General features: G+C 41.0%; 1 protein-coding gene across 1 annotated transcript in view; it reads right to left on the bottom strand.

Moving 5' to 3' along the window:
- The window catches only part of CNDP2 (carnosine dipeptidase 2), a 101789-nt gene that overhangs the window by 58150 nt on the left and 17559 nt on the right, over positions 1-26080 (bottom strand). Inside the window, exons 5-11 of the mRNA XM_063451625.1 lie at positions 23697-23897; positions 22668-22752; positions 21176-21336; positions 20212-20376; positions 17989-18130; positions 12697-12844; positions 10138-10315 (exon numbers count right to left, since the gene is read on the bottom strand). Of these exons, the coding sequence (XP_063307695.1) occupies positions 10249-10315; positions 12697-12844; positions 17989-18130; positions 20212-20376; positions 21176-21336; positions 22668-22752; positions 23697-23897 (969 nt within the window). The 3' untranslated portion in view covers positions 10138-10248. The remainder of the gene's footprint in view (positions 1-10137; positions 10316-12696; positions 12845-17988; positions 18131-20211; positions 20377-21175; positions 21337-22667; positions 22753-23696; positions 23898-26080) is intronic.

Here is a 26080-nt window from a genome sequence, read left to right as displayed (position 1 = left end):
GCATACTGATACCGGAGACGGAAGATGACGTCATCTTCCGGCGCCGGCATCCCTACGCGGTGCACAAGGGAGCTGAAGAGAAAGCACACATGGGAGAGTGCTCCCTCGCGCGCCCGCCAGCAAGCCTGCCAGCCTGCCTGCCTACCTACCTGCCCAGGAGCCCAGCAGCACCACTGGACCCCAGGGAATCCCTTCAGCACTCCAAAAGGTAAGGAGGCTGGGGGATTAAATAAAAAAAAAAAAAACGTGTTAGTGTGAGTGTCTGCTAGTGTCAGTGTGTGTGTCTGCTAGTGAGTGTCAGTGAGTGTGTCTGCTAGTGAGTGTCAGTGTGTGTGTCTACTAGTGAGTGTCAGTGAGTGTGTCTGCTAGTGAGTGTCAGTGAGTGTGTCTGCTAGTGAGTGTCAGTGTGTGTGTCTGCTAGTGAGTGTCAGTGAGTGTGTCTACTAGTGAGTGTCAGTGAGTGTGTCTGCTAGTGAGTGTCAGTGAGTGTGTCTGCTAGTGAGTGTCAGTGTGTGTGTCTGCTAGTGAGTGTCAGTGTGTGTGTCTGCTAGTGAGTGTCAGTGTGTGTGTCTGCTAGTGAGTGTCAGTGCGTGTGTCTGCTAGTGAGTGTCAGTGAGTGTGTCTGCTAGTGAGTGTGTTACTGTGTGTCTCTGACTGAGTGTGTTTGTGTGTGTATTAGTGAGTCTGTTTGATGTCTGTTAGTGAGTGTGTGTTTGTCAGTGAGAGTGTATGTTTTGTAAGTGAGTGTGTATGTATGTCTGTCGCTGAGTGTGTCTGTCAGTAAATATGTGTGTATGTTAGCTGGTGTGTATGCATCTGTTCGTGAGAGTGTGTGTGTGTGTCTTCTACACTTACCTTTCTCCAGCGCCGGACTCCCTTGGTGCTGGGGATCCCTCCGCCTCTCAGCTCCGAATGCTCTTGCCGTGCACACATTCAAACCGCCCATAGGAAAGCATTACTCAATGCTTTCCTATGGACGTTCAGTGTCTTAGAATAGCGGAAGCTCCTCTAGCGGCTGTCAGTGAGACAGCCACTAGAGGCTGGATTAACCCTCGGTGAAACATAGCAGTTTCTCTGAAACTGCTATGTTTTCAGCTGCAGGGTTAAAACTAGAGGGACCTGACACCCAGACCACTTCATTGAGCTGATGTGATCTGGGTTTAACCCCTTAAGGACACATGACATGTGTGACATGTCATGATTCCCTTTTATTTCAGAAGTTTGGTCCTTAAGGGGTTAAGTGTGTGTGCACTGGCGTACATACCGCGGTCGCAGGGGGGCGCGCGAGGGGGAGGGGGCAGGCCCACGGATCAATTTTCGCACCTACCCTGGTGTCTGCCGCAGGCTGTGCGGAGGGGGCGGGGATATGAATGACATCATATCCCTGCTCCCTGTGTACCACACAGCGCGGCTGGCGCCCTGTGATGGGGCTGGGCTGCAGGACAGGACTCCAAGGAGCCGGACAGCATGCACCCAGGGGACAAGATTGAACTGATGTAAGTATGTAATTGTGTATGTCTCTGTATTTATGTATGTATGTCTCTGTATGCCTGTATGTCTTTGTATGTTTCTGTATGCCTGTATGTCTCTGTATATACACATGTATGTGTCTGTATGCTTGTATGTCTCTGTATGTACAAATGTATGTTTCTGTATGCCTGTATGTCTTTGTATGTATGTTTCTGTATGCCTGTATGTCTCTGTATGTCCAAATGTATGTGTCTGTATGCCTGTATGTCTTTGTACGTATGTGTCTGTATGCCTGTATGTCTCTGTATACCTGTATATATGTACGTGTCTGTATGACGGTATGTCTCTGTATGCGTGTATGTCTTTGTATGCATGTATGTATGTGTCTGCATGCCTGGATGTCTCTGTATGTATGTTTCTGTATGTCCATGTATGTATGTATGTATGTGTCTGTATGCCTCTGTATGTGTCTTTATATGCCTGCATGTCTCTGTATGCATGTATGTCTCTGCCTGTGTGTCTGTATGTGTCTGTGTCTGTATGTCTCTGTATGATTATTTCTGTGTTTGTATGACCCTTATTTTAAACGAGGGTGGGGGGCACCAAAATGCATCTTCGCCTGTGTAACTAAAAATCCTAGCACCGGTCCTGATTACATTAAACCACTGGCAGGTGACGTGAATAACATTGATTATATCATTACAAGGGTGGGATATATAAGGCAGCAACTGAACAGTCAATTCTTGTAGTTTATGTACCTCCTATAAACTGTAAGCTCATTTAAGCAGGGTCCTCTTCAACATATCGTTCCTGTACTTTTTTTGTCTTATTTATAATTAAATCCCCACCTCTTATAATATTGTAAAGTGCTACAGAATCTGTTGGCGCTATATAAATGGCAATAATAATAATAATAATGTGTTGGGGTCATGCTTTGGTTTATGTTTAGTCTGGTGCTGTACCTCACAGTGCCATTACCTGTCTGTGGTGCTATTGCAGGCTGCTGCACCCAGACGACAGGAATCTCTCTCTGGTCCCAGCTTGACTTACTTTGTAATTATGTTCTCCCTATTTAGTTGAGCCTCATCGCTTTGTTTGCCAGTTCATTATTGTTAATAATATTGTTGGTTGGGTTATTTTATCCTGAGCTAGCTGCGTATCCTGAGTTCCTTGTATCCAGAGGCCTCTTACAATCAGTTATCTCTGCTCGTGTTTTATTCTGTTTTCCATGTAAATATCAATACACTTGTTTTTTTACCTTGATTTGTGTGTATGTTGGTTTGTTTGCATTCTGGGTTCCACGCTATAAAGGCGGCTGCACTGGTCAGTAGCCCTTCCTGACCAGACCCTTGACAGTTGGAAGAAGGAAACATTAACAAGCAAAAAGATCTAAGTTACTTTGGCAATCAGCCAAACAGTGATGGCTAGACAACTGGATCAGAGCAACACCAAAACAGCAAGTCTTGTGGGGTGTTCCTGGAATGCAGTGGTTAGTACCTACCAAAAGTGTTGTAAGGCAGGACCAGTCAAAGTCCCCCTTATGACCCCTGTCCGCTTTTTTTCACCAGGAGTTCACTGTCCAAATAGAGTGCCTTAGCAACTTTTCAATTGTGCCCGTAATATGGACGCCTTCGTTTTAAAATCTACAAGCATGGAGCAATTTCTCCACAACCTCAAGTATTGACCTACAGGAATACCCTTGTTGAGTGGTGTCAGATGGTAAGTGCCCCGGCCTGAGATACTATTCGTTCCTACATAGAGTAGTTTGTACAATATTGGACGCATTAATTGAAACAGTGAAAAATCAAGAAAGTTCAAAGAAGGATTCCCAACTTCCACAGTAAGTTTCAAATTCAAGTTGTTAACATTCAATAGGCTAACAAAGACCTGAAATAAACTATAGGCTGCCTGTCCAGACGATAAATACATCATCAATGCAGCTCTTCCATACAAATACAGATTCTGTCAAGTGTGCATGTAGGTGCAGGTTGGCATAGGATGGGGCACAAGATCAAGGACTTTTGACTACACAGGCGAAGATGCATTTTACCACGCCCCCACCCCCAAAAAAATGCATCTTCAACTGCGTTTCTCTTAACCCCCCTTTTTTGAATTTCTTAACCCTTTTGTGTTCATCCTCTTGATTGTCTTACCCAATTTAGTGTATCATGACCCCCATTTTGCTTAAACACCCTAGTCTCTCTCACTCCCCTCTTTGTGCATATCATACTTTCCCCCAGCCCCCTTCGTGTCTCTCTCCCCCCACCCCTTTCGAGTCTCGGCTCACCCCCTTCGTGTCTCCCCCTCCACACCCCCTTCATGTCTTGCTCCCCGCTCCCCCAGGTATGATCTGTGCAGCATGAATGAGCATTCACAGAGACCTCTGTATGCTTAAGAGACATGCTGTTTTCTGCAACTCCAGTGAAACAAACGACAGCAGAAGTGTCTCAAACACAGCCCCATTTGAGACTGTAGACACCTCACTGTGAAAAGATTGCCTCACATTTGGGATACCTTTTCAAACTTTTGAGAAGTGCTTACTTATTGCCAGTTGTAGACTGATATTAAAATAAACTTTATGGGACAAAATGACGGTCAGACTGGAAACTTTCCAGCATACACGAATATGTAGTGCTTAAATAAATAAAACTGTAGTTTCATTTAAACTGCAGTAAGAATTCTCTCTGTAGACTAATCCAGGCCTGGAAAACATAGTAAATGCACACTACAAAGTGCCAGGCTAGCCAATGCCCTGTAAAATGATTGCCAGCCATTTCCCTCTTGCCGAACTCTGCCAACAAACATCCCAAAGCACCTACGGCTAATTGAATCCACAGAAGAATGGTGTGAGCCTGAAACCCATATCCTCCCTTGCCAGACCCCACCATGAAAGACATTTACAACAGGAGCAGTAATACTCAAGACTCTCAGACACTCCCAGAAAATCATAAACTCACACATGTGAATATTATCAGTCTCTGATACACTCAAAATTTATAGACACCCTTAAATCAAGCACTCAAACAAACAAGCTAGAAAAGTGATAATTTGTTGGCTCAGTTCTCTGTGTTCCCATTAGTGCAAGTGCCTTTTAGATGGCAGAGGCTGGAACATCAAATCACAGCATTGTCCATACTGAGGGAATGGTGAAACAAGGAGATGAACTAGCAAATTTCAGATCATAATTTACATAATGCAGCATATATAAATCAAATAAATTGCAGTTTAAAGTTCAAAATTTTTTTTTTTTTTTAAACTTACCAATCTATCGGATTTGTGAATAACTGAAGACTCTACTACTGAGAGGTATCTGATCTCCCAATGGCTCGGGCATTAAGATTTTAAGATATTACAGTCCAGGGTAGATAGAAGTGGCTTTGACAGATTAAAATGTATCAATAAAACCATACCTCTCCAATTGCAGTGGTAAACATCTTTGACAGCGAAAGCAGCAATCTTAATGTCAAACATATTCATGTAAATTCCTTTGATAAGGAATTCTTGCATATAGTTTCATTTTTTACAGGATTACTTTATATTTTTTTGAGTGCTGTAAAGTTCATAAAATACATAAGAAAAAGTAGGGACAAGCCCATCTTAAAGCCCTTTGCTGCGTGAGGTGCAACTTGACCTCATCATAAAGCAGCTCAGGATGAGAGTTTTTTTTTTTTTTTTTTTTCATATATCATTTTTATTAGAGAATGTTATCAATGCATATAATATTATATATTATATATTAAAACTAACATTTTCATATAACAGAGTAAACAATTGCTATACGACAATTTACAACAATTTTTCCTAGATTGACAACAAAGCTTTGCTTAAACGTATTATGCTGTTGTCCTCCGGTAAATGTAGCCTTATTAGCTTCATTAAAACATAAGAATACCATAGAAAAATAACAGAAGGGAATACAGAAAGGAAAAAAAGGAGGGGGGGGGGGGGGGGAGGAGTGTAGGTTCACATTGATATTGCTTATGCAGCAGTTCTTGTGACACATACCCTGGCCTTAGAACCCTAGAGTCTGGCTGGACATTCAAGTCACACAAAAGTGGTGCCCTATAAGCCATTTATTCCTATCAGTTTCCTCATTGTTAGCGTTGCGGTCCTGTGCCTTTCCAAGATTTGTGGTCCAGCATTCCCAATCGCTCACAAACCTACTTACACAACCCTGTGTTTTGCTCTTTTAAATACTTATCGTATTCAATCTCTGTATGAGAGTATCTAACGAGGGAATCGTCGTGCTCTTCCAGTATCTTAGCTACCGTGAGAATGATGAGCAATACTTTGTGGTTGGGGTGGTGTATCAGCCCGGGGATGATATGCAGAAGGTAGCTGGTTGGCTTCTTTGGTATTCTATAGAGTGTGGTATCAGAGATAAATTTCCCCACCCGGTCCCAGTATTCTCCCAGGGCCGGACAATCCTAAAATGTGTGTAACATAGTGCCTATCTGTGTTTTGCATCTCCAGCATAGCTCCGATGCCTCCTTATAGATTCGCGATAACTTGTATGGCACCAGGTACCATCTCGATTTTCCAGAAGGCTTCCCAGAGTGATAAGCTCCTTGAGGCTCGTTTAGTAATTGACATAGCTTTGTGCCAATGTGACAGAGGTACAGGGCCGGCGCCACCTGTAAGGCGACCTAGGCAGCCGCCTAGGGCGCAACTTACCAGGGGGCGCCGGATCCCTGTCCCCGCTGCGCCTCCTCATGCTGCGCCGCCTGAGCGCTTTAACAAGCCCCAGGCGGCGCAGCACTGCTGCATGGAGGGCGGCCGGGTTTGAGGGACCGGCAGGAGGGAAGCGCAGAGCGCTCCCTCCTGCCGGTCTTTCCATGTAGCGTGGCCGGGCGGCGCGGAACGGGAACCTTTGTTTCCTGTACCCGGCCGCCGGCGGAATGACAGGAAGTGCTCACTGAGTGAGCATTTCCGGTCATTCCGCCGGCGGCCGGGTACAGGAAACAGAGGTTCCTGTCCCGCGTTCCGCGCCGCCCGGCCACGCTACATGGGCAGGAGGGGAGGGTAAGGACCACTAAGGGGGGGGGGGGGTTATAAGGACCACTAAGGGGGGGGGGGGGTTATAAGGACCACTAAGGGGGGGGGGGTTATAAGGACCACTAAGGGAGGGGGGGTAATAAGGACCACTAAGGGAGGGGGGGTTTATAAGGACCACTAAGGGAGGGGGGGTTTATAAGGACCACTAAAGGAGGGGGGGTTTATAAGGACCACTAAGGGAGGGGGGGTTTATAAGGACCACTAAGGGAGGGGGGGTTTATAAGGACCACTAAGGGAGGGGGGGTTTATAAGGACCACTAAGGGAGGGGGGGTTTATAAGGACCACTAAGGGAGGGGGGGTTTATAAGGACCACTAAGGGAGGGGGGGTTTATAAGGACCACTAAGGGAGGGGGGGTTTATAAGGACCACTAAGGGAGGGGGGGTTTATAAGGACCACTAAGGGAGGGGGGGTATATAAGGACCACTAAGGGAGGGGGGGGGGTATATAAGGACCACTAAGGGAGGGGGGGGGTATATAAGGACCACTAAGGGAGGGGGGGGTATATAAGGACCACTAAGGGAGGGGGGGTATATAAGGACCACTAAGGGAGGAGGGGGGGGTATATAAGGACCACTAAGGGAGGGGGGGGGGTATAAGGACCACTAAGGGAGGGGGGGGGGTATAAGGACCACTAAGGGAGGGGGGGGGGTATAAGGACCACTAAGGGAGGGGGGGTTATAAGGACCACTAAGGGAGGGGGGGGTTATAAGGACCACTAAGTGAGGGGGGGGTTATAAGGACCACTAAGTGAGGGGGGGGTTATAAGGACCACTAAGGGAGGGGGGGCTATAAGGACCACTAAGGGAGGGGGGGCTATAAGGACCACTAAGGGAGGGGGGGTATAAGGACCACTAAGGAAGGGGGGTATAAGGACCACTAAGGAAGGGGGGTATAAGGACCACTAAGGAAGGGAGGGGGGTATAAGGACCACTAGGGGAGGGAGGGGGGGGGGATAAGGACCACTATGGGAGGGAAGGGGGGGATAAGGACCACTATGGGAGGGAGGGGGGATAAAGACCACAATGGGAGGGAGGGGGGATAAGGACCACTATGGGAGGTTGGGGGGGGGATAAGGACCACTAGGGGAGGGGGGATAAGGACCACTAGGGGCGGGAGGGAGGGGGGATAAGGACCACTATGGGAGGTTGGGGGGGATAAGGACCACTAGGGGAGGGGGGGGATAAGGACCACTAGGGGAGGGGGGGATAAGGACCACTAGGGGAGGGGGGGGATAAGGACCACTAGGGGAGGGGGGGGATAAGGACCACTAGGGGAGGGGGGGGATAAGGACCACTAGGGGAGGGGGGGGGATAAGGACCACTAGGGGAGGGGGGGGGATAAGGACCACTAGGGGAGGGGGATAAGGACCACTAAGGGGGGAAGGACCACCAAATGGGGGTAAGGAGGGAGGACTACTAAGGAGAGGGGAGGAGGGTGATTACCACTAAGGGGGTGGGGGGAGTAGGGGAAGGTCTACTAAGGGGTTTGGGAGAGGGAGGACCACTAAGGGGTTTGGGAGAGGGAGGACCACTAAGGGGTGAGTGAGAAGACCACCAATGGGGACTGCAGAGGGACAGGGGGCCAAGGGAGAGCACTAAGTGACAGAAGGGGAGAACACGGAGGGACAGAAGGGAAGGGGAAATCAATAATTGAGGGGAGAGCTCTATGGATTTTTTTAAAAAAAAAGAAAAAGCTGTTCCCCTCCCAGTCCCTATCCTACCCCACAAACCCTCTCTTTTACACTACACACATACACAATGCATCCCCCCCACACACACAAACATACAATGCATTCCTACTCACACACAGACACACCCGAAACACACAATGCATCCCTTACGTTCTCTTACATAATTAATGCACCCCTTACAGACACACTGCATTCAATTACATACACAGAAACAAACCTTGCACCCCTTATACACACACACACACACACACACACACACAGAAACATACAATGCATTCCTTACACGCAAACACACACTACATCCCCTATAAACACACTACATCCCTTACACAAATTGCACACGTAAAACATCCCCAACTCATGGATGGGCCATGTAGGTGGATTTATGGGTGGGCATTGTAGGCGTATGCCCCCTGGGGGCCCAGACCTTGAGCTGTGTAAGAGGCCCTAAAAAAATGGAGCTGCTTCCTGTTCGTTAATTGTTGTGAGCACTGTTAAAAACACAGTCTCCAGAGAGCCTCTTCTACACCAGACCTGTGGAGCCAAACTGAGCCCATCATCAGCCTCTTGTCCTCATCTGGTGGTAAGTAGGCAATCCAATATATTATTAGTGGCACTAATCTCTAATTTACCTCACATTAAATGGATACTATAGTCACCAGAAGCACTACAGCATAATGTAGTGGTTCTGGTGTCTATAGCCTGTGCCTGTAGGCTTTTTAATGTAAACACACTGTCTTTTCAGATAAAAGACACTTTGTGAAGACTGGCGTTGGCCCATATGGCAGAGCATATGGGCGGGGCATTGTGATGTCACATGGTGGGCTGGACATATGGGGGGGGGGGGGGCGGCAAAATTTTTTTTGCCTAGGGCGCCAAAAATCCTTGCACCGGCCCTGCAGAGGTATCTCATACCCCAGCTCCTTCTCCCATTGGATCATATAGGGCATTTTGCCTTTTGTAGGCCCCTGGAGAAGAGCATTGTAACATAGAGAGAGAGGTTTCAAGTGTTTGGCTGAAAGCATCGAGGGTACATTCACTACCGCTTCGGGAAGTACATCATGTGTTTGTGTCTAACTTGGAAAACATGAAGTTTTTTACTCTCATGTACAAAAATAGGTCTCTTGGTGGTAGCGAGTATTGTTTTTGGAGCACTGGGAATGGTTTAATGTTATCCCCCTCTAATAAATCATTCACCTTTTGAATACCTTTTGTGACCCACAATTTAATCATTAGGTCTGGGGAGATGCTCATCAGCACCTCAATTGGTACAGAATGGAATAGGGTGTCGGGTTTAATAATGGTTGAACTCCAGGAACTCCAAGCTTGTACTAGAAATTTTGAAATGTGCAGCATATGGCACACTTGACCGCTAGCAATGTTGTGTGGACTTATGCATGCATTCTCTAGGGACAGCCAAAGCGGGCGGGGGTCCGTATGTGAGAGTCGCAAAATGTGTATTCCTTGAGCTAGCACCGTGGCCCTATAATAGGCCCTGATGTCAGGATGAGAGTTTAAAAAAAAACTGGCAACAGAAAACCAGTGGTGGCATGGCCTCTCCATACAGCCCAAGGTTTAAGTGACATCCCTCCAGATTATAAAAAAAAAAAAAAAAAAAAAAAAAAAAACATTTTTTTTGGGTGGAGTAACCAACTAAGGGGGTAAACTGTACTTTGTTAATAAGAAATCCTGCAGTTACAGATCTATTGTAAATCAACTTTCTGGCAATGTGGTTGGATGTGTATGCACCTGCTATTTAAAGACAAATATGACATCTGTTTACTTGGTGAACATAAACAAGAAAAGGACTCTTAGGTTTTCTACATTTTTCAACTCCTATTTCCAAATGGAAATCTTTTCTATTATACTAAAAAGTAATGAACACAATGAACAGACAGCCAAACAATTTAGTATAATCACTGTAGGCTAGAGATTTATTGTAGCAGCCTTTTTAGAACATATAAAATATGAAAATATGGAATGATCTTTATCCTCCGATGATAAAGAAACAGAATACAGTGAATTGAGGCTTTATTCTAGTTGAGAAACCTCGTACAGGTAAGCGCCTAGAAGCTTCACTCCCTGGATGTAATTAAACCTGGGGGGGAAAAAAACACACAAATAAATACATTAAACAAATCTTTCCAGGATCACACCCTACACACTAATGAAACTGTATGATGCCACATTCATCAGATCATTATACACTGATCAGCCACAACATTAAAACTATGACCGGAATAATATGGATTATATCATTACAATGGCACCTGTCAAAGGGTGGTATATATTAGGCAGAAATTGAACAGTCAGTTCTTGAATTTCAGGTGTTGGAAGCAGGAAAAATGGGCAAGCAAGAGGATAGAACTGAATTTGACAAAAGAAATATAGTGATGGTTAGAAGAATCATCTATACAGTGGTTAGTACATACCAAAAGTAGTGCAAGGAAGGCCAACTTGAGAACATGCATCAGGATCAGGGGCACTTAAAGGACCACTCTAGTGCCAGGAAAACGCTAGTTTTCCTGGCACTAGAGTGCCCCCACCCTCAGGGACCCACTCCCGCCGGGCTCTGGGGGGAGGAAGGGGTTAAACTTACCTCTTTCTCCAGCGCCGGGCGGGGAGCTTTCCTCCTCCTCCTCTTCTTCTTCCTCGTGACGTCATCGGCTGAATGCACATGCGCGGCAGGAGCCGCGCTCGCATTCGAAAGCATTCATAATGCTTTCCTATGGACGCTTGCGTGCTCTCACTGTGATTTTCACAGTGAGAAGCACGCAAGCGCCTCTAGCGGCTGTCAATGAGACAGCCACTATAGGCTCTGGAGGCTGGCTTAACCCTCAGTATAAACATAGCAGTTTCTCTGAAACTTCTATGTTTATAAAAAAAAGGGTTAAACCTAGCTGGACCTGGCACCCAGACCACTTCATTAAGCTGAAGTGGTCTGGGTGCCTAGAGTGGTCCTTTAAGGCTTATTGATGCAAGTGGGAAGCAAAGCCTAGCCTGTGGTTCGATCACACAGAAAAGCTACTGTAGCTCAATGTATGCTGGCCATGATAGAAAGATGTCAGAACACCATTTAAGGCTGGTTAACTGCAGACCAGGCAGAGTGCCAAATGATAACCCCTGTCCACTGCTGAAAGCACCTACACTGAGAATGTGAGCATCAGAACTGGACCATGGAGCAATGGAAGAAGTTTGCCTGGTATGATGAATCATGTTTTCTTTTAGATCAGGTGGATGTCCGGATGCGCGTGCATCGTTTGCCTGAGATGGCAGCAATATGCACTATGGGAACAAGGCATGCCAGCAGAGACAGTGTTATGCTATGGGCAATGTTCTGCTGGGAAAACTTGGGTGCTGACATTCATGTGTATGTTACTTTGACACAAATCACCTACCTAGATATTGTTGCAGACCACAAACACCCCTTCATGGCAATTGTGTTCATTGATGGTAGTTACCTCTTTTAGCAGGATAATGCACCCTGCCACACAGCAAAATTTGTTCAGAAATGGTCAGAGGAACATAAGTTTAAGGTGTTGTTTTGGCCTGCAAATTGTCCAGATCTCAATCTGATTGAGCATCGGTGGGATGTGCTGGAACAAATCCAATCCATGGATACCCCACCTTGCAACTTGCAGAACTTAAAGGATCTGCTGCTAATGTCTTGGTGCCAGATACCATGATATTAGGCAGGTGGTTTAAATGTTGTGGCTGATAAGTGTGGTTAATATATTAATTTGTTTTGTGAATGCCCTTATTGAAACTGGAGGAAATAACATTGAATACACTTTTAAAATTATTTTTTTTCAACATAATAAAACATTAAAATAATAATATATATAGATCATATCAAAATATTACAAAATTATGTTTCATAATATTAATAATTTTAAAAGCTCATCTAGTAATATTAAAGTGAGGCTAATGTTTGTTATTTTTTCTGATTCAACAAAAATAACAAAAGATTATGCCCATACAAAAGAATTGAACATGGGAACCAAGCTCATTTCCAAAGACCAGAACTGATTGTGTGCCAATACTGTGTCATCCAATAGTAGCACCAAGTCTGCTGACAATATGTGCCACAATAACCAGCACTGTGTGTTTGCAGATAAGGTAACCTCTAATCTCAGCATTGTGTGTATTTGTTGAAGCATACAGACAGACAATCCCAAGTACAGTTCCAGTATAGTCTGGCCCTGTATCCTTAAGTTTTCATCATGGATGGGATTTTTCTGTGTGGACAAGTGTTCTAATTTCATAGTTTAGCATACTCTATTGTATTACAGCAGGAATAGCCTATCTTGTTAAATTAAACAAAAACAAAAAAAAATCTGAAAGTTTTCCCTTTAATGTGGTCTGGCATAAGGGCTGTGCAATTTGCAGAAACTCCCATTTTACGAAAGTGTATTAACGATATAAATTTTGTACAGTACAAAAAAAAAAAAAAAAAAAAAAAAAAAAAAAAAGTCTTACCGGTTTAGTTTTTCATTTTGAGAGTGTGCCCCGTCATCGGCAGAACCCACAGGCAGAAGCATAACATTCTTGCCAGTGGCCTCTTGGAAAGTGAGCGTTACAGGAATGCTTCCGCCCTCTCTGGTTAGATCAGGTTCTACATTAAACACTATTGAAAACAGAAAGGTAGATTGTGAGTTCCCCGACAACATTCCTGTAGAAATAATGCTACTGAAAATGTCCTGTATGGAAACACAATGTAACAGAATTGGAGAAGCAGATACTTACAATAGAAAATGTCGGTTACCATTTAAAAAATATTTATTAAAATACTAAATCTTCCCATTCTGAATGCAGATTAAGACCTACATATGACATGTTCCGTTTTTAATTTTTTTGTGTGGAAAAGTCACCATATTATGAAGGGGATTCGTTGTGCTAGTGACACGAGATGAGAATCATTGGACAAACACACAGCATCTCCAAACTCTGCAGGCTGACACAGAATGCAAAATGGATGATGGAATCTATTTTAGCCCAAAACATAGCTTGTTTTGGCTGTCTGTCTTATAGCCATTAGGGGCATGGGAACTGCAATATGTGAACACTGCCAAAGAGAGGGGGACCATTTTTGGCCTGGAGGGCAAGTACAAGTGAACAGCCTTTTTAGGAGCACAAAACTCACAGATCTCTGTGTGGATGTTCCTAGTCACAACAATATATGGGTTTGACCGATGGTGCTGCTGAGATCAATAGTTGACATAATATATTCCTGCAACTTCTATTAGCATGATCAGCACATTATGAGGGAATATTCACAAAAATCTTTGCATCTGCAAATGAGCACCTTTTAAAGTTGGAGTTTACTCTGAGATGTTTTCCACAAAATCACTTCATTAAGATGTGATTTCAATGCTTAAACGGTCCCTTGAATTCTAAAAATAAGTTATGTATAAAAAAAATAAAAATAAAGTGTAGTAGTCTATCGTCCGAAAAGTGGGGCAGTTACTTTAGAAACTAGTGGAACCATCAGGCACATTTCATGAGGGACTCTGCCCCCTTTTCACAATAGATTTATTATATATAAACCCCAATACATCACCGAATGATGTAGAGATTGCCACACTAAGAAAGAAATGCTATACAAATTGTTTTATGGAAAGCAAATAAGGGGGAGGGAGAGAAAGGAAAAAGGACCCTTTCTATCATTAAATGTACATTCCCATAAGTGCATGGAGAAGTATCAGAATGCGTTTGCATTACACTATTCATTCAGTCCCTGGTGGGGGGACTATAGACAATATATACACATGACATTCTTCCCTTAGTGAAGTACTGAAGCAAACCATTTCTCAACTTTGACGTATAACTTTTGTAAATGCACAATATCAAGGTCACAAAAACAAATTCATTGAATGAAGTTCTAAAGCTGAAATTGGTGTGGTATATACAACAAATGTGTCCATTATTGGCAGAAAGACCGTATGTACATTTCTTATATGAAAAGATTGACACAGAGACATAAATTACAAGGCCGGTATGGCTACAATTACAACATAATCTTTGTTTAAAGTAAAGGTTAAGTGTGGTTAATTTCACAACAGTCACTATGTTTGGTACACATTATTGCTCCACTATTTCACTTGCTGTAGAATATTAGTATCCAAGTGATTAAGGGGATTATGTTTTGTTTATCAATCAATCCCAAATCTGTATATAAACAATAAAGGTTTACTCATGAACATTTGACAAACGGAATTGCAAAATTTAGGCCAAACTGCTATGGAAAGAGAAGCCGTAACCATCTGTGCTACTTTTATTTCTGCATACTTGGTATATTCGATTTTCTAGCAGGTTGGTCAATGAACTGTAGATACGGTCTGCCTGGATCTTATCTAAGGAGACAGAGGGTGCGTGACTGATGTCTGCGACCTAACAAAATCAGAGGTTATTTGTCTAAGGCAGCCTGGCGATTGGAAGTAACTCCCAAAGTCCCGTGAGGTCTTGCTTGAAGCCTAGCAGGATTGCTTTAATAGAACCATTACAGCGCCTAGCGCATTATGAGGGAGTATTCACAGAAATCTGTGCATGAGGGAGTATTCAGACATTTGTGGTTAAATGTGAAGCACAATAAAACCACATATACTCTTCCTACATAAATCAACCTTCCTTTGGACTTACCGTATATACTCGAGTATAAGCAGAGTTTTTCAGCACATTTTTTGTGCTGAAAAACCCCAACTCGGCTTATACTCGAGTAAATGTCTGTATTATGGCAATTTGCATTGCCATAATACAGACAGGGGCTGCAGAGATGTTACTTACCTGTCCTGCAGCTCCTGTCAGCACTCTCCTCCTCCGCGCCGTCCGTTCAGCACCTCGGTCAGCTCCCAGTGTAAATCTCGCGAGAGCCGCGGCTCTCGCGAGACTTACAGTGTGAGCTGATAGAGGGAGCTGCACAGACCGCGCGGAGGAGGAGAGAGCTGACAGGAGCTGCAGGAAAGGTAAGTACAGCTCTGCCAGCACCCCTCTCCCCCCCACTGAACTACCAATCCCACTGGACCACCAGGGAAGGAGCCCCCCTCCCTGGCACGCTAGCAAGCACGGAGGGGGGACAAAAAAAGTCTAATTGTAATAAAAATAAATACATTAATAATATACCAAAAAAAATGAAAATAATAATAATAATACAACAATAATAAAAATAGTAATAAAAAAAAATATAACACACACACACGCATCTCACACACACACACACACACACACACTGCACTCATATACACACTGCATTCATACACACACACTGCACTCATATACACACTGCACTCACACTGTATTCATATACACACACTGCACACACACACACTGCACTCATACACACACACTGCAAATAAAAATTCAATTAATATAATTTTTTTAGGATCTAATTTTATTTAGAAATTTACCAGTAGCTGCTGCATTTCCCACCCTAGTCTTATACTCGAGTCAATAAGTTTTCCCAGTTTTTGGGGGTAAAATTAGGGGCCTCGGCTTATATTCGGGTCGGCTTATACTCGAGTATATACGGTATATCCTTTTATGTGAGGTAACCTCTACCTCACATACCTGTCTCTTGCTTTCTCCTAATAGGCAGCACTCTACTCTCCTCCAGCTCTGCAATCCACCTTATTTGATTGCCATTTCCTGTCCTACTGTGTTTTATACCCCACCTCCTATAGACTATAAGCACGTTTGAGCAGGGCCCTTTTCAACCTATCGTTCCTGTAAGTTTTCTTGTAATTGCCCTATTATAGTTAAATTCCCCCTCTTATAAAATAGTGTAAAGCGCTACGGAATCTGTTGGCACTATATAAATGATAATAAAACATATGTTGAATGAAATAGAGAACATTAAAAAGTTACTCTGAAAGAAAGAAATTACAGTGTTTTCATAAAGCACTGCTTTTGGTTGTAGTAATCATATGTAAAAGGACGGTTTGATCTCAATTAAGTAAAAACAGTTAATTGTATTTCAAAATGTATTTAAGGGGAATTAATCTGAGATTTATGTTTCAATATATGTACATGTATAAATAAGAAAGCCGTAAGGATGAAAATACATTTTTACATGTTACTTTAAAGATGGAAATATAAATTCAAATATGGAGCATAAAGAACTACAAAAGACTTAAATACATTAACGGTTTTCTAACTGAAAGGTGTTTATATACACCTACAGTCCCCCAAGGCACTACATCTTGAAAAAGCTCGGTTTAACGAGCGAAACGCGTAGATCGTGTTTTTGAATCTGCAGTGATTACAGTAGTACCTGGGAGTTGGTGTTTCTGTGAGAGACCGATCTAAGTGCACAAGACTGGTTTGAAAAATCTACATCCAAGGAGCGGTAATAATCAACTCTCCAACATACTCTGTTTAAATCACGCTTTTACTGTGAATCTTAGAAATAAGCTTCACCATATTTTATTGTAAGAGTTCTTCTTATGGGGGATTTTTCATATGGGAAATAAAGTTGTAACTATATTACGCTATGTCAGTATCTTTTCTATTTTAAAGGTTTTGGATACGTAAATGGATACATATGTGCTACTGTTACAGCAACTAATCTCTGCAGACTTATGAAAATACCCATAAAATAAGACTGGATTTGGAACTCTTAGACATTTTCTGTGCTGACCCCAAAGTTTAAAGATAGGGGTACATTCACTAAGCGCTGATACTTGGTTTATTCTAATCTCTTATGTGTTGGTCCCCCCCACCCCCAAAATAGGTCCCTAAAACACACACACAAAAAAAAAAAAACCTTAGAACTTGCCTCTTTTTTAAGTTCTCCCTCAGCCCAACACTACTTATATGAAGTTACTCCACCTCAAGAGAGGGAGTAAGGATTGAGGGCAAGACAGGGGCGACACAAAGGTGAGGGGGCCGAGCCACCATGGGCTGCCTGGCGAATTGTGCAAAGAATTGACATTAGCCAGCATGAATGCTTGTTCACCAGGAACACATCAAATCCCTGAAATGGCCATGGTGCTTGGAGTAACCCTTTAGGCAACCATTTTGTTTAACAATCTCGATTTTACATTGACCTTGAAAAGAAGTAGATGTTATAATAAATTTCCAAGGAATCTAGAAAATCATTCAAGAAACTTATAAGTGTGGTAAGGCAGTGGTTTACCAGTACATTTCACTATCAACACAATGTAACTGTAGATCTGTTGTCTATAAGAGTACATTTATTATAATGCATCCCACAAACAAAATACTTATGTAACCATGAAAAAGGTATACAAGATAGCGGATTTTGTGTTAGTCGGGATTTTGCAAAGACTGTTTATGTATCCTATGTAATCTGCTGCTAACTGCAACAATTTTTTCAATAAGTGCAATACTGAAGATGAAGTTTCATCCTGTCTCACTAATTCCCGTATTCCCAAGAATCAAGAATACATGGACAAATAAAAACAAAAAAACAAAAAAAAACTAATTATATATATATATATATATATATAAAAAATAAATATAAATATAAATATATATACTTCCCACAATAAATAGATTGCTTTATCAGACATTGGGCAGAGAATTACAATTATTTTAATGTTAATTTTATCACACTTCAAGAATCGCTCACTGGGCCAATTATGTGCTCAGAAATGTGAGTCCCCGACAAATTGTTAACCTCAGCTGTAAATTCTAAAATATAATTGCACCCTGCACTCTACTAGCAGACCTCAAAACAATCTGGGAAAAACATACAAAGAAAATGATTTAGTATGCCAATAATATGTATTGAATGTAAATAAAATAAAGATTCACCAGCTTTCATGGCTTTCCTTCCAGCAAGGTAGTGAGGATGATTAAAGTCAGACACCCATGGTTTACCGCCATGGCCCATTGTCACTTTGAACTTGTTTGGACTTTCCAGCTCTTTGAATTTTTTTGTTAAGTAGTCTTCAACCTGCATGAGAAAATCTAAAGTCATTGTTTTTGTAATGCAGATTAATAAGACGTACTTCCATTCAATAGAATTGTATAAAGAACAAAACAAAAACACACCAGCTACTCTGGCTTCATGCAAAGTGTCCAGGAATAATTAGAAATGAAGGGATAGACAATCCGTTTATTCACAGAGACAATATACTTGTTACACGTTATTCATATGTTCTGGCTTTCTTATGGTCTGTACAGGGAGTGCAGAATTATTAGGCAAATGAGTATTTTGACCACATCATCCTCTTTATGCATGTTGTCTTACTCCAAGCTGTATAGGCTCGAAAGCCTACTACCAATTAAGCATATTAGGTGATGTGCATCTCTGTAATGAGAAGGGGTGTGGTCTAATGACATCAACACCCTATATCAGGTGTGCATAATTATTAGGCAACTTCCTTTCCTTTGGCAAAATGGGTCAAAAGAAGGACTTGACAGGCTCAGAAAAGTCAAAAATAGTGAGATATCTTGCAGAGGGATGCAGCACTCTTAAAATTGCAAAGCTTCTGAAGCGTGATCATCGAACAATCAAGCGTTTCATTCAAAATAGTCAACAGGGTCGCAAGAAGCGTGTGGAGAAACCAAGGCGCAAAATAACTGCCCATGAACTGAGAAAAGTCAAGCGTGCAGCTGCCAAGATGCCACTTGCCACCAGTTTGGCCATATTTCAGAGCTGCAACATCACTGGAGTGCCCAAAAGCACAAGGTGTGCAATACTCAGAGACATGGCCAAGGTAAGAAAGGCTGAAAGACGACCACCACTGAACAAGACACACAAGCTGAAACGTCAAGACTGGGCCAAGAAATATCTCAAGACTGATTTTTCTAAGGTTTTATGGACTGATGAAATGAGAGCGAGTCTTGATGGGCCAGATGGATGGGCCCGTGGTTGGATTGGTAAAGGGCAGAGAGCTCCACTCCGACTCAGACGCCAGCAAGGTGGAGGTGGAGTACTGGTTTGGGCTGGTATCAAAGATGAGCTTGTGGGGCCTTTTCGGGTTGAGGATGGCGTCAAGCTCAACTCCCAGTCCTACTGCCAGTTTCTGGAAGACACCTTCTTCAAGCAGTGGTACAGGAAGAAGTCTGCATCCTTCAAGAAAAACATGATTTTCATGCAGGACAATGCTCCATCACATGCGTCCAAGTACTCCACAGCGTGGCTGGCAAGAAAGGGTATAAAAGAAGATAATCTAATGACATGGCCTCCTTGTTCACCTGATCTGAACCACATTGAGAACCTGTGGTCCATCATCAAATGTGAGATTTACAAGGAGGGAAAACAGTACACTTCTCTGAACAGTGTCTGGGAGGCTGTGGTTGCTGCTGCACGCAATGTTGATGGTGAACAGATCAAAACACTGACAGAATCCATGGATGGCAGGCTTTTGAGTGTCCTTGCAAAGAAAGGTGGCTATATTGGTCACTGATTTGTTTTTGTATGTCAGAAATGTATATTTGTGAATGTTGAGATGTTATATTGGTTTCACTGGTAAAAATAAATAATTGAAATGGGTATATATTTGTTTTTTGTTAAGTTGCCTAATAATTATGCACAGTAATAGTCACCTGCACACACAGATATCCCCCTAAAATAGCTATAACTAAAAACAAACTAAAAACTACTTCCAAAAATATTCAGCTTTGATATTAATGAGTTTTTTGGGTTCATTGAGATCATGGTTGTTGTTCAATAATAAAATTAATCCTCAAAAATACAACTTGCCTAATAATTCTGCACTCCCTTTATATATATTTATGGTTATCTGTATTCAAATTCTCCTAGTGATATGTAAAGCTGCCTGATCTCAGGTCAGAGGTAGCCACTGGCCTCCCTGGAGGTGTATTCATGGATTCTAGTCACACCCAAGGTAATAAGGCTCACTTCTTTTGTTAGTTGGGCTTCTTTATCTCCACGGTAGTCTGAGAATTGGACATGACTTGAGTGTAGACACATTTAAAGGAGAACAAATAGGCAGACATACACAGAAAGCAGTCTTAATACAAAGTATGTCTTATTTATAGATCAAGTCAGCCATTTCTCTATCCCACCTGTGTCTTCACGTCATCTGGATTCATATCTGGAACTAATCTTATTGAGAACTTTCCGATGACCTTCCGTGGTATGACCGTTTTAGCTCCTCCTGCAGAGAAAGCCCCCTCAATTCCATGGAGAGAAAGAGATGGATATCTCCACCGGTGCATCAGTATTTCATGCTGCAGAAAGACACACAAATTAAATGGCATAAAACATGATAATCCAGAAAGTGATTCCCATTCTATAAGAAGTGGGGTTCTATGGTCTGGTACTGCTCATATTATTATTATATAAATTACATGTTGACGTTACATGTGGCATGAAATGTTGCTTCAGAAGGGTTATTTAATAAGTTATGCAATTCTGTTGCACTGTCTCAAGGTTTTTCTTGTTTGGTTAAATTCACAATGGGAAAATGAAAACAAAACAAACTAAAAATAAAACATTGCTGTTTCATACTTAGAAATTAATCTGCACCATCCTGGGGGAAACAGAGCCTGCCCTATCAAAGGTGGTAAGTACGGGAACAACCTAGCTACATTAGGCACCCCTACTGCACTCTACCAATGGGAAAAGGTTGTCAAAGAGACGAACACACAGGACGGGTGGCGTAATAAAGTTTAGCATACAATATGTTGTTATATCTTTTGTTAAGATTAATAAATGGAAAAAACCTTGACGAGTAACTAGACAAGCCTACTACTAATGTTAAGTTGGATATGCTAGGAGTTGTCAAATGTTTAGCAGTGATTAAACATGTCGCAAATTTTTATGCTTTTGCCCAAGCCATGTTGACTATGTTATAAAACTATCCTTGTCAAGATGGAAAAATAAAGAAATGAAAAAATAAAAAAAATAAAAATTAAACTGTGAGCAGAACTTTCACCTAAAGTGAGTGAAAATGTGTCAAGTGGGAGGAAAAATATTTATCAAGACACACATTGCCCAGAATCTTGCACTATTTGCATAGCTTGGTACCTTGGCACCATGTAGAAGTTTGTTTGCACCAATGTCATTTGCAAAGTCCTCGAGATCAAAGTCAATAGCATCATAGATTTTCCTTTCTTCTTTTGTAACTGCTGCTACAGCTTCATTTATTCCCGGAATAAGAATTTTCCCTTTTTTGTCAATTAAACTGCCTTCAAGGAGAAAAAAAAAATACATAAATAGATAATACACACACACACACACCCACTATACTACTATATACTTTAATGACTTCTATGCAAAAAAAAAAAAAAGAAAAGAAAAGAGAAACACATGCAAACATTAACCTACACATTACAATTACTACATTGCTATCCAGAAAACATACCGAATTGTGGATATGTTTTACTGATATCACTATATTTGTCTTATGTCACAGGTACAAAAGGTTCAGTTAAGTATATACATTAACAATAAAACTTACATTAGAAAACACTATACCTTTGTATGCTTCAACATGTAATGTGTGTATAATATATATATATTTTCAAGAAGTGGAAAGGACACTTCCCTTGCACAGAGAATGCTGTCTGGCAGAGAAGTAGTTTATGTCCATTGCACTTTTTTTTTCTTAGAATTTTCTATCGGTATCATAATTTGATTGCGTGCGAAGTTAGATAAACTCTGAGCATTGGACCATTTTTGGAACCACAGGTTAGTGGTGCAGCTAAGAAGGGCTGGAAGCCCAGATGGGGACCTGAATATCCACAGGTCTAATATAGGCACCATTTCATTGTTCGGTAATTCTTAAAGAGAAATAACACTTCCAAATTACAAAATTCATGAAAGGGACACTTTAATGCACCACATTTGAAGTTAAGTATACATCACCGTGTGGATGCAGGGGTTTAATGCAGTGTTAAAAAGGGTTAATACCGCAGCTGAGTTATAAAACACATTAAAGCTTAGGGTTGGATTTAGCGCACTGTATAAAGTTTTAGAAGGGGTTTTAAGCCAATATAAGCAGGAGTGTCCATAAAATCTACCCTTGGGCTGAAGCCTCTGGTTCTTGCCGCCTAACAACAACCCTGCCATTGGACTAAATGTAATGCATTACAATATGGATGGAGTACCACAATATTACAGTTCCTTCTTATAAATTTATGGAGTCCATTAATAAAATGGATCAGTCACAAATCAATGGCTCAGCTAGAGTAAAGACCGATACCAGTCTTCTCTGTACAACTTAATTTTAAGTTATGCCACAATGTATTTTTACTATGGTGCTACAATGCCTAATGATATGGGGTCTTGAATTTGAGAACACCAAAATACTGGTGATGCAATGTTCTGGGTCTGGTAGTGAGCTGTTGAGAGATTAGCTTTTCTTGTATGAACAAAAGACTGAGTCTTAATATACATACATTTAATGAATTACCATCTCAAAATTGGTAGCTTGTAAGAAATTAGATATATATAAAAAACAAAAACAACAAAAAACCACTAGAAAATACTTCTAAGAAAATGATACATGTATTCTTACCCATTAGTGCAATAAGGTCTGTCATGGCTTCATGAACAGAACCTCCATATACTCCTGAATGAAGATCTTTATTGCTGCATTCCACCTAACATGGATTGAAAAGAAGATTTAAAAAAAATATAATTAAAAAAATAATATGTAAGGCCTCTAAACTTCAAAATGTACTAATATTCAGGATATTAATAACTATGCAAAATATATAATAAAAAAATATATACTGCAGTATCAAAAATGAATATTTAAGATTTCTGCTGATGTATAGTAGTAGATAAATGTCTGTGCAGCTTAGTTGAAAAAAACAAGCTCTGTTAGTGGAATACGCATAAACAATAAAGGAACGGAACAAGCGCAAACAGAATCTTGCAATGCACCCAAGTGCTAAATTTTAATTTAGGGTAGACGTTTCATGTATTCAAAAACTCTTTTTCAATGTGCAATGCCCTTTGGCTTATCTTGTCTACTGATCTAACAAGTGAGGGTCAACTTAAATTTCAGACATATAACATTTCCCTCCTTTCGTCTTATATTAAAAATTGTCAGAAATGTAATTTCATAGGTGTTTTCTGGAATATTACAAATATGTTTTTTACAAATCTCACCATAAATTCTTAACAAAAGTACTTTATGCACACACACACACACACAATCTATATTGATACATTTGTGTAAAATGAAAATCACATCTTTCAAACCAACATATTTTGGGCTTTTACGTAATTTTAAAAAATATAAACTACAATTATATTTAGTTTGAAAGCTTTGTAAGCTGGACTACACACCCTTCAAAACATTTTATTTAGAAAAAAATACTAGGGGGGGAAATAAACAGGAAATGGACTAGGAACTACAAATTGACTACACAGATGAATGCACATGTTTGGAGACTTCATGCGTCAGAGATGCTTGCTACATTTCAAGAAGATATAGTTCCTCATAGTGTACATTCAGTTTCAATTTAAATTAAAAAAATAAACACACACAAAACAATGAACTGTGTGGGAAAATCTAGATTTCTTGTTCAGGATATACCTCAATAAAAAAATAGCAGATCCCGCGGAGGCCATATGTAATACAGGGCTTGTTTTTGCCCAGCCAATAGTTATCAGAAATGCAAACATAGTCTACATCTTTGAAGAAGGTATCCTTTTTGGCAAAAATCAGGTCATCCAAGCCTTCAGACCCAGACTCCTCCATTCCTTCAAAACAGAACTTAAGGTTGACTGGAATCTCCTATAAATACAGAAAACACTCCATTGAGGAAAAAAAAAATTACAAAGAAAAAACACAATACACACAGACATATATTCAAATTATCAACAGCAAAGGCAACATGTTTCACACTCTATACTGCACGGCTTTCTATAGCCAATAGAGGAGCTATAGTTCCTGTGAAGCCTTGTCACTTGTGTCAGGTTTAGCTAATGTTTAACTTCAGTTGCAAATGCTGGCTGACCACAATGGGAGTAGTAGATAACAACTGAACATTCAGATCTGTGACAAACCGACATCTAAATAATAAACAGAAAGTATTTTCTATTCACCACATTGGAGGGAAGCAAGACGGGGCGTGGTCCGTCCTCTTTGTTTTGATTTTTGAATAAATCAGCTGACAAATACAAAGGTCATTAAGAGTGAGGAAACATTTGGTTCCTAGCAAATGATAATAAAAATCTGTAAATGATGCACAAGACAGAGATTCTTCAAATTGATATGCTAATTGTGTTATCAGCTTCTCCATCAGGATGATTCAAGGAGTGATCTTTAAAATAAAAAAATACAGCAAGCAGAGCAAACCTCTCTGCTACAGACAAACCATCAGATGGCAAGGGATGAGTGGCATTGTAATGTGGCAGCATGTGGGTTATTAGGATCTGGTCGTTAAAACGGAAGCCATCACATAGATTAGCAATAGATGTCCTTTAATGGTTGTTGGTTTTCCACATCCACTATCCTTAGCCAGCTTTTAGTAGAGTGATCATGGTTTTTGGTGCACATAGTTATTTGCGATATGCACAGCCATATTTAATCAAGTATGGGAATAAAGAAGTCTCCAGAGGAAGTTTTTGTAAAAACATTCCATGAACTATCAAGTGTTAACCATTATATTTTCAACCATTTTAACTCTGCTCATACAGTTCTTTATTAACAGAATTTATTGATGTACGTGTGACTAGAGAACACTAAAGCTTAAGTGATCTAAAGGTGTATACTGTAATGACATGAAAATATTATTGGATGGTTTGCTTCTTTAAAACACAAAACAGTCCAGAAAAGGCCATGGGACATGTTCAGGAGCCCAAAAGTAGTAATTATCAATTTATGTTGTGCAAAATGTACAAGCAGGGCAAATATCCATAAGATATGTACTAAAGGTAACAGGAATGCATGTTAAGTTAAAGGAACACTATAGTCACCTAATTACTTTAGCTAAATAAAGCAGTTTTAGTGTATAGATCATTCCCCTGCAAGTTCACTGCTCAATTCACTGTCATTTAGGAGTTAAATCACTTTGTTTCTGTTTATGCAGCCCTAGCCACACCTCCCATGGCTATGATTGGCAGAGCCTGCATGAAAGAAAAACTGGTTTCACTTTCAAACAGATGTAATTTACCTTAAATAATTGTATCTCAATCTCTAAATTGAACTTTAATCACATACAGGAGGCTCTTGCAGGGTCTAGCAAGCTATTAACATAGCAGCGGATAAGAAAATCTTAATTAAACAGAACTTGCAATAAAGAGAGCCTAAATAGGGCTCTCTTTACATGAAGTGTTTATGGAAGGCTGTGCAAGTCACATGCAGGGAGGTGTGACGAGGGTTCATAAACAAAGGGATTTAACTCCTAAATGGCAGAGGATTGAGCAGTGAGGCTGCAGGGGCATGATCTACACACCAAAACTGCTTCATTAAGCTAAAGTTGTTCAGGTGACTATAGTGTCCCTTTAATGAGAATGGACACTGGGTGATTGCCTGCCATTTAACTATAAAAAACAAAAAAACAACACTTGTTTTAGAACACTCTTAAAGTGATTATTTAAAACAGCATGCTTTGGATGTCTGAATGCAAAGGAAAATTTCTAATGAGAGCCTTTATTTAAAGTTAGATACACATTTTAGTTTTTGAACTGCTGTGTCAGTCCTGCGAGTGACTGCACTCATATCTAAAAATTCATCAATCTTTAAAAAAAAAAAAAGGGGGTAGAAGTAACGTTTCAAGTAAGCATGTTTTGATTTGAACATTTGCCAGCAGAGTGTGTAGATTTGTGTTTTTATATCAATCTCAAGTTGACCTAGTTATCAATATTATTTAGAACACATTTAGCATTACAAGTCCATTTCTTTTTAAAGAATATGCTGTAATCTCTCATGGACCTTTGATTTAAAACTTTGGCACAGAGAGTTGACCTATGATC

The sequence above is a fragment of the Pelobates fuscus genome, chromosome 4 (assembly GCF_036172605.1).
Source record: "Pelobates fuscus isolate aPelFus1 chromosome 4, aPelFus1.pri, whole genome shotgun sequence".
Classification (NCBI taxonomy): domain Eukaryota; kingdom Metazoa; phylum Chordata; class Amphibia; order Anura; family Pelobatidae; genus Pelobates; species Pelobates fuscus.
Note: the sequence above shows the minus strand (reverse complement) of the source record. Positions and strands in the feature narration are given on the sequence as shown.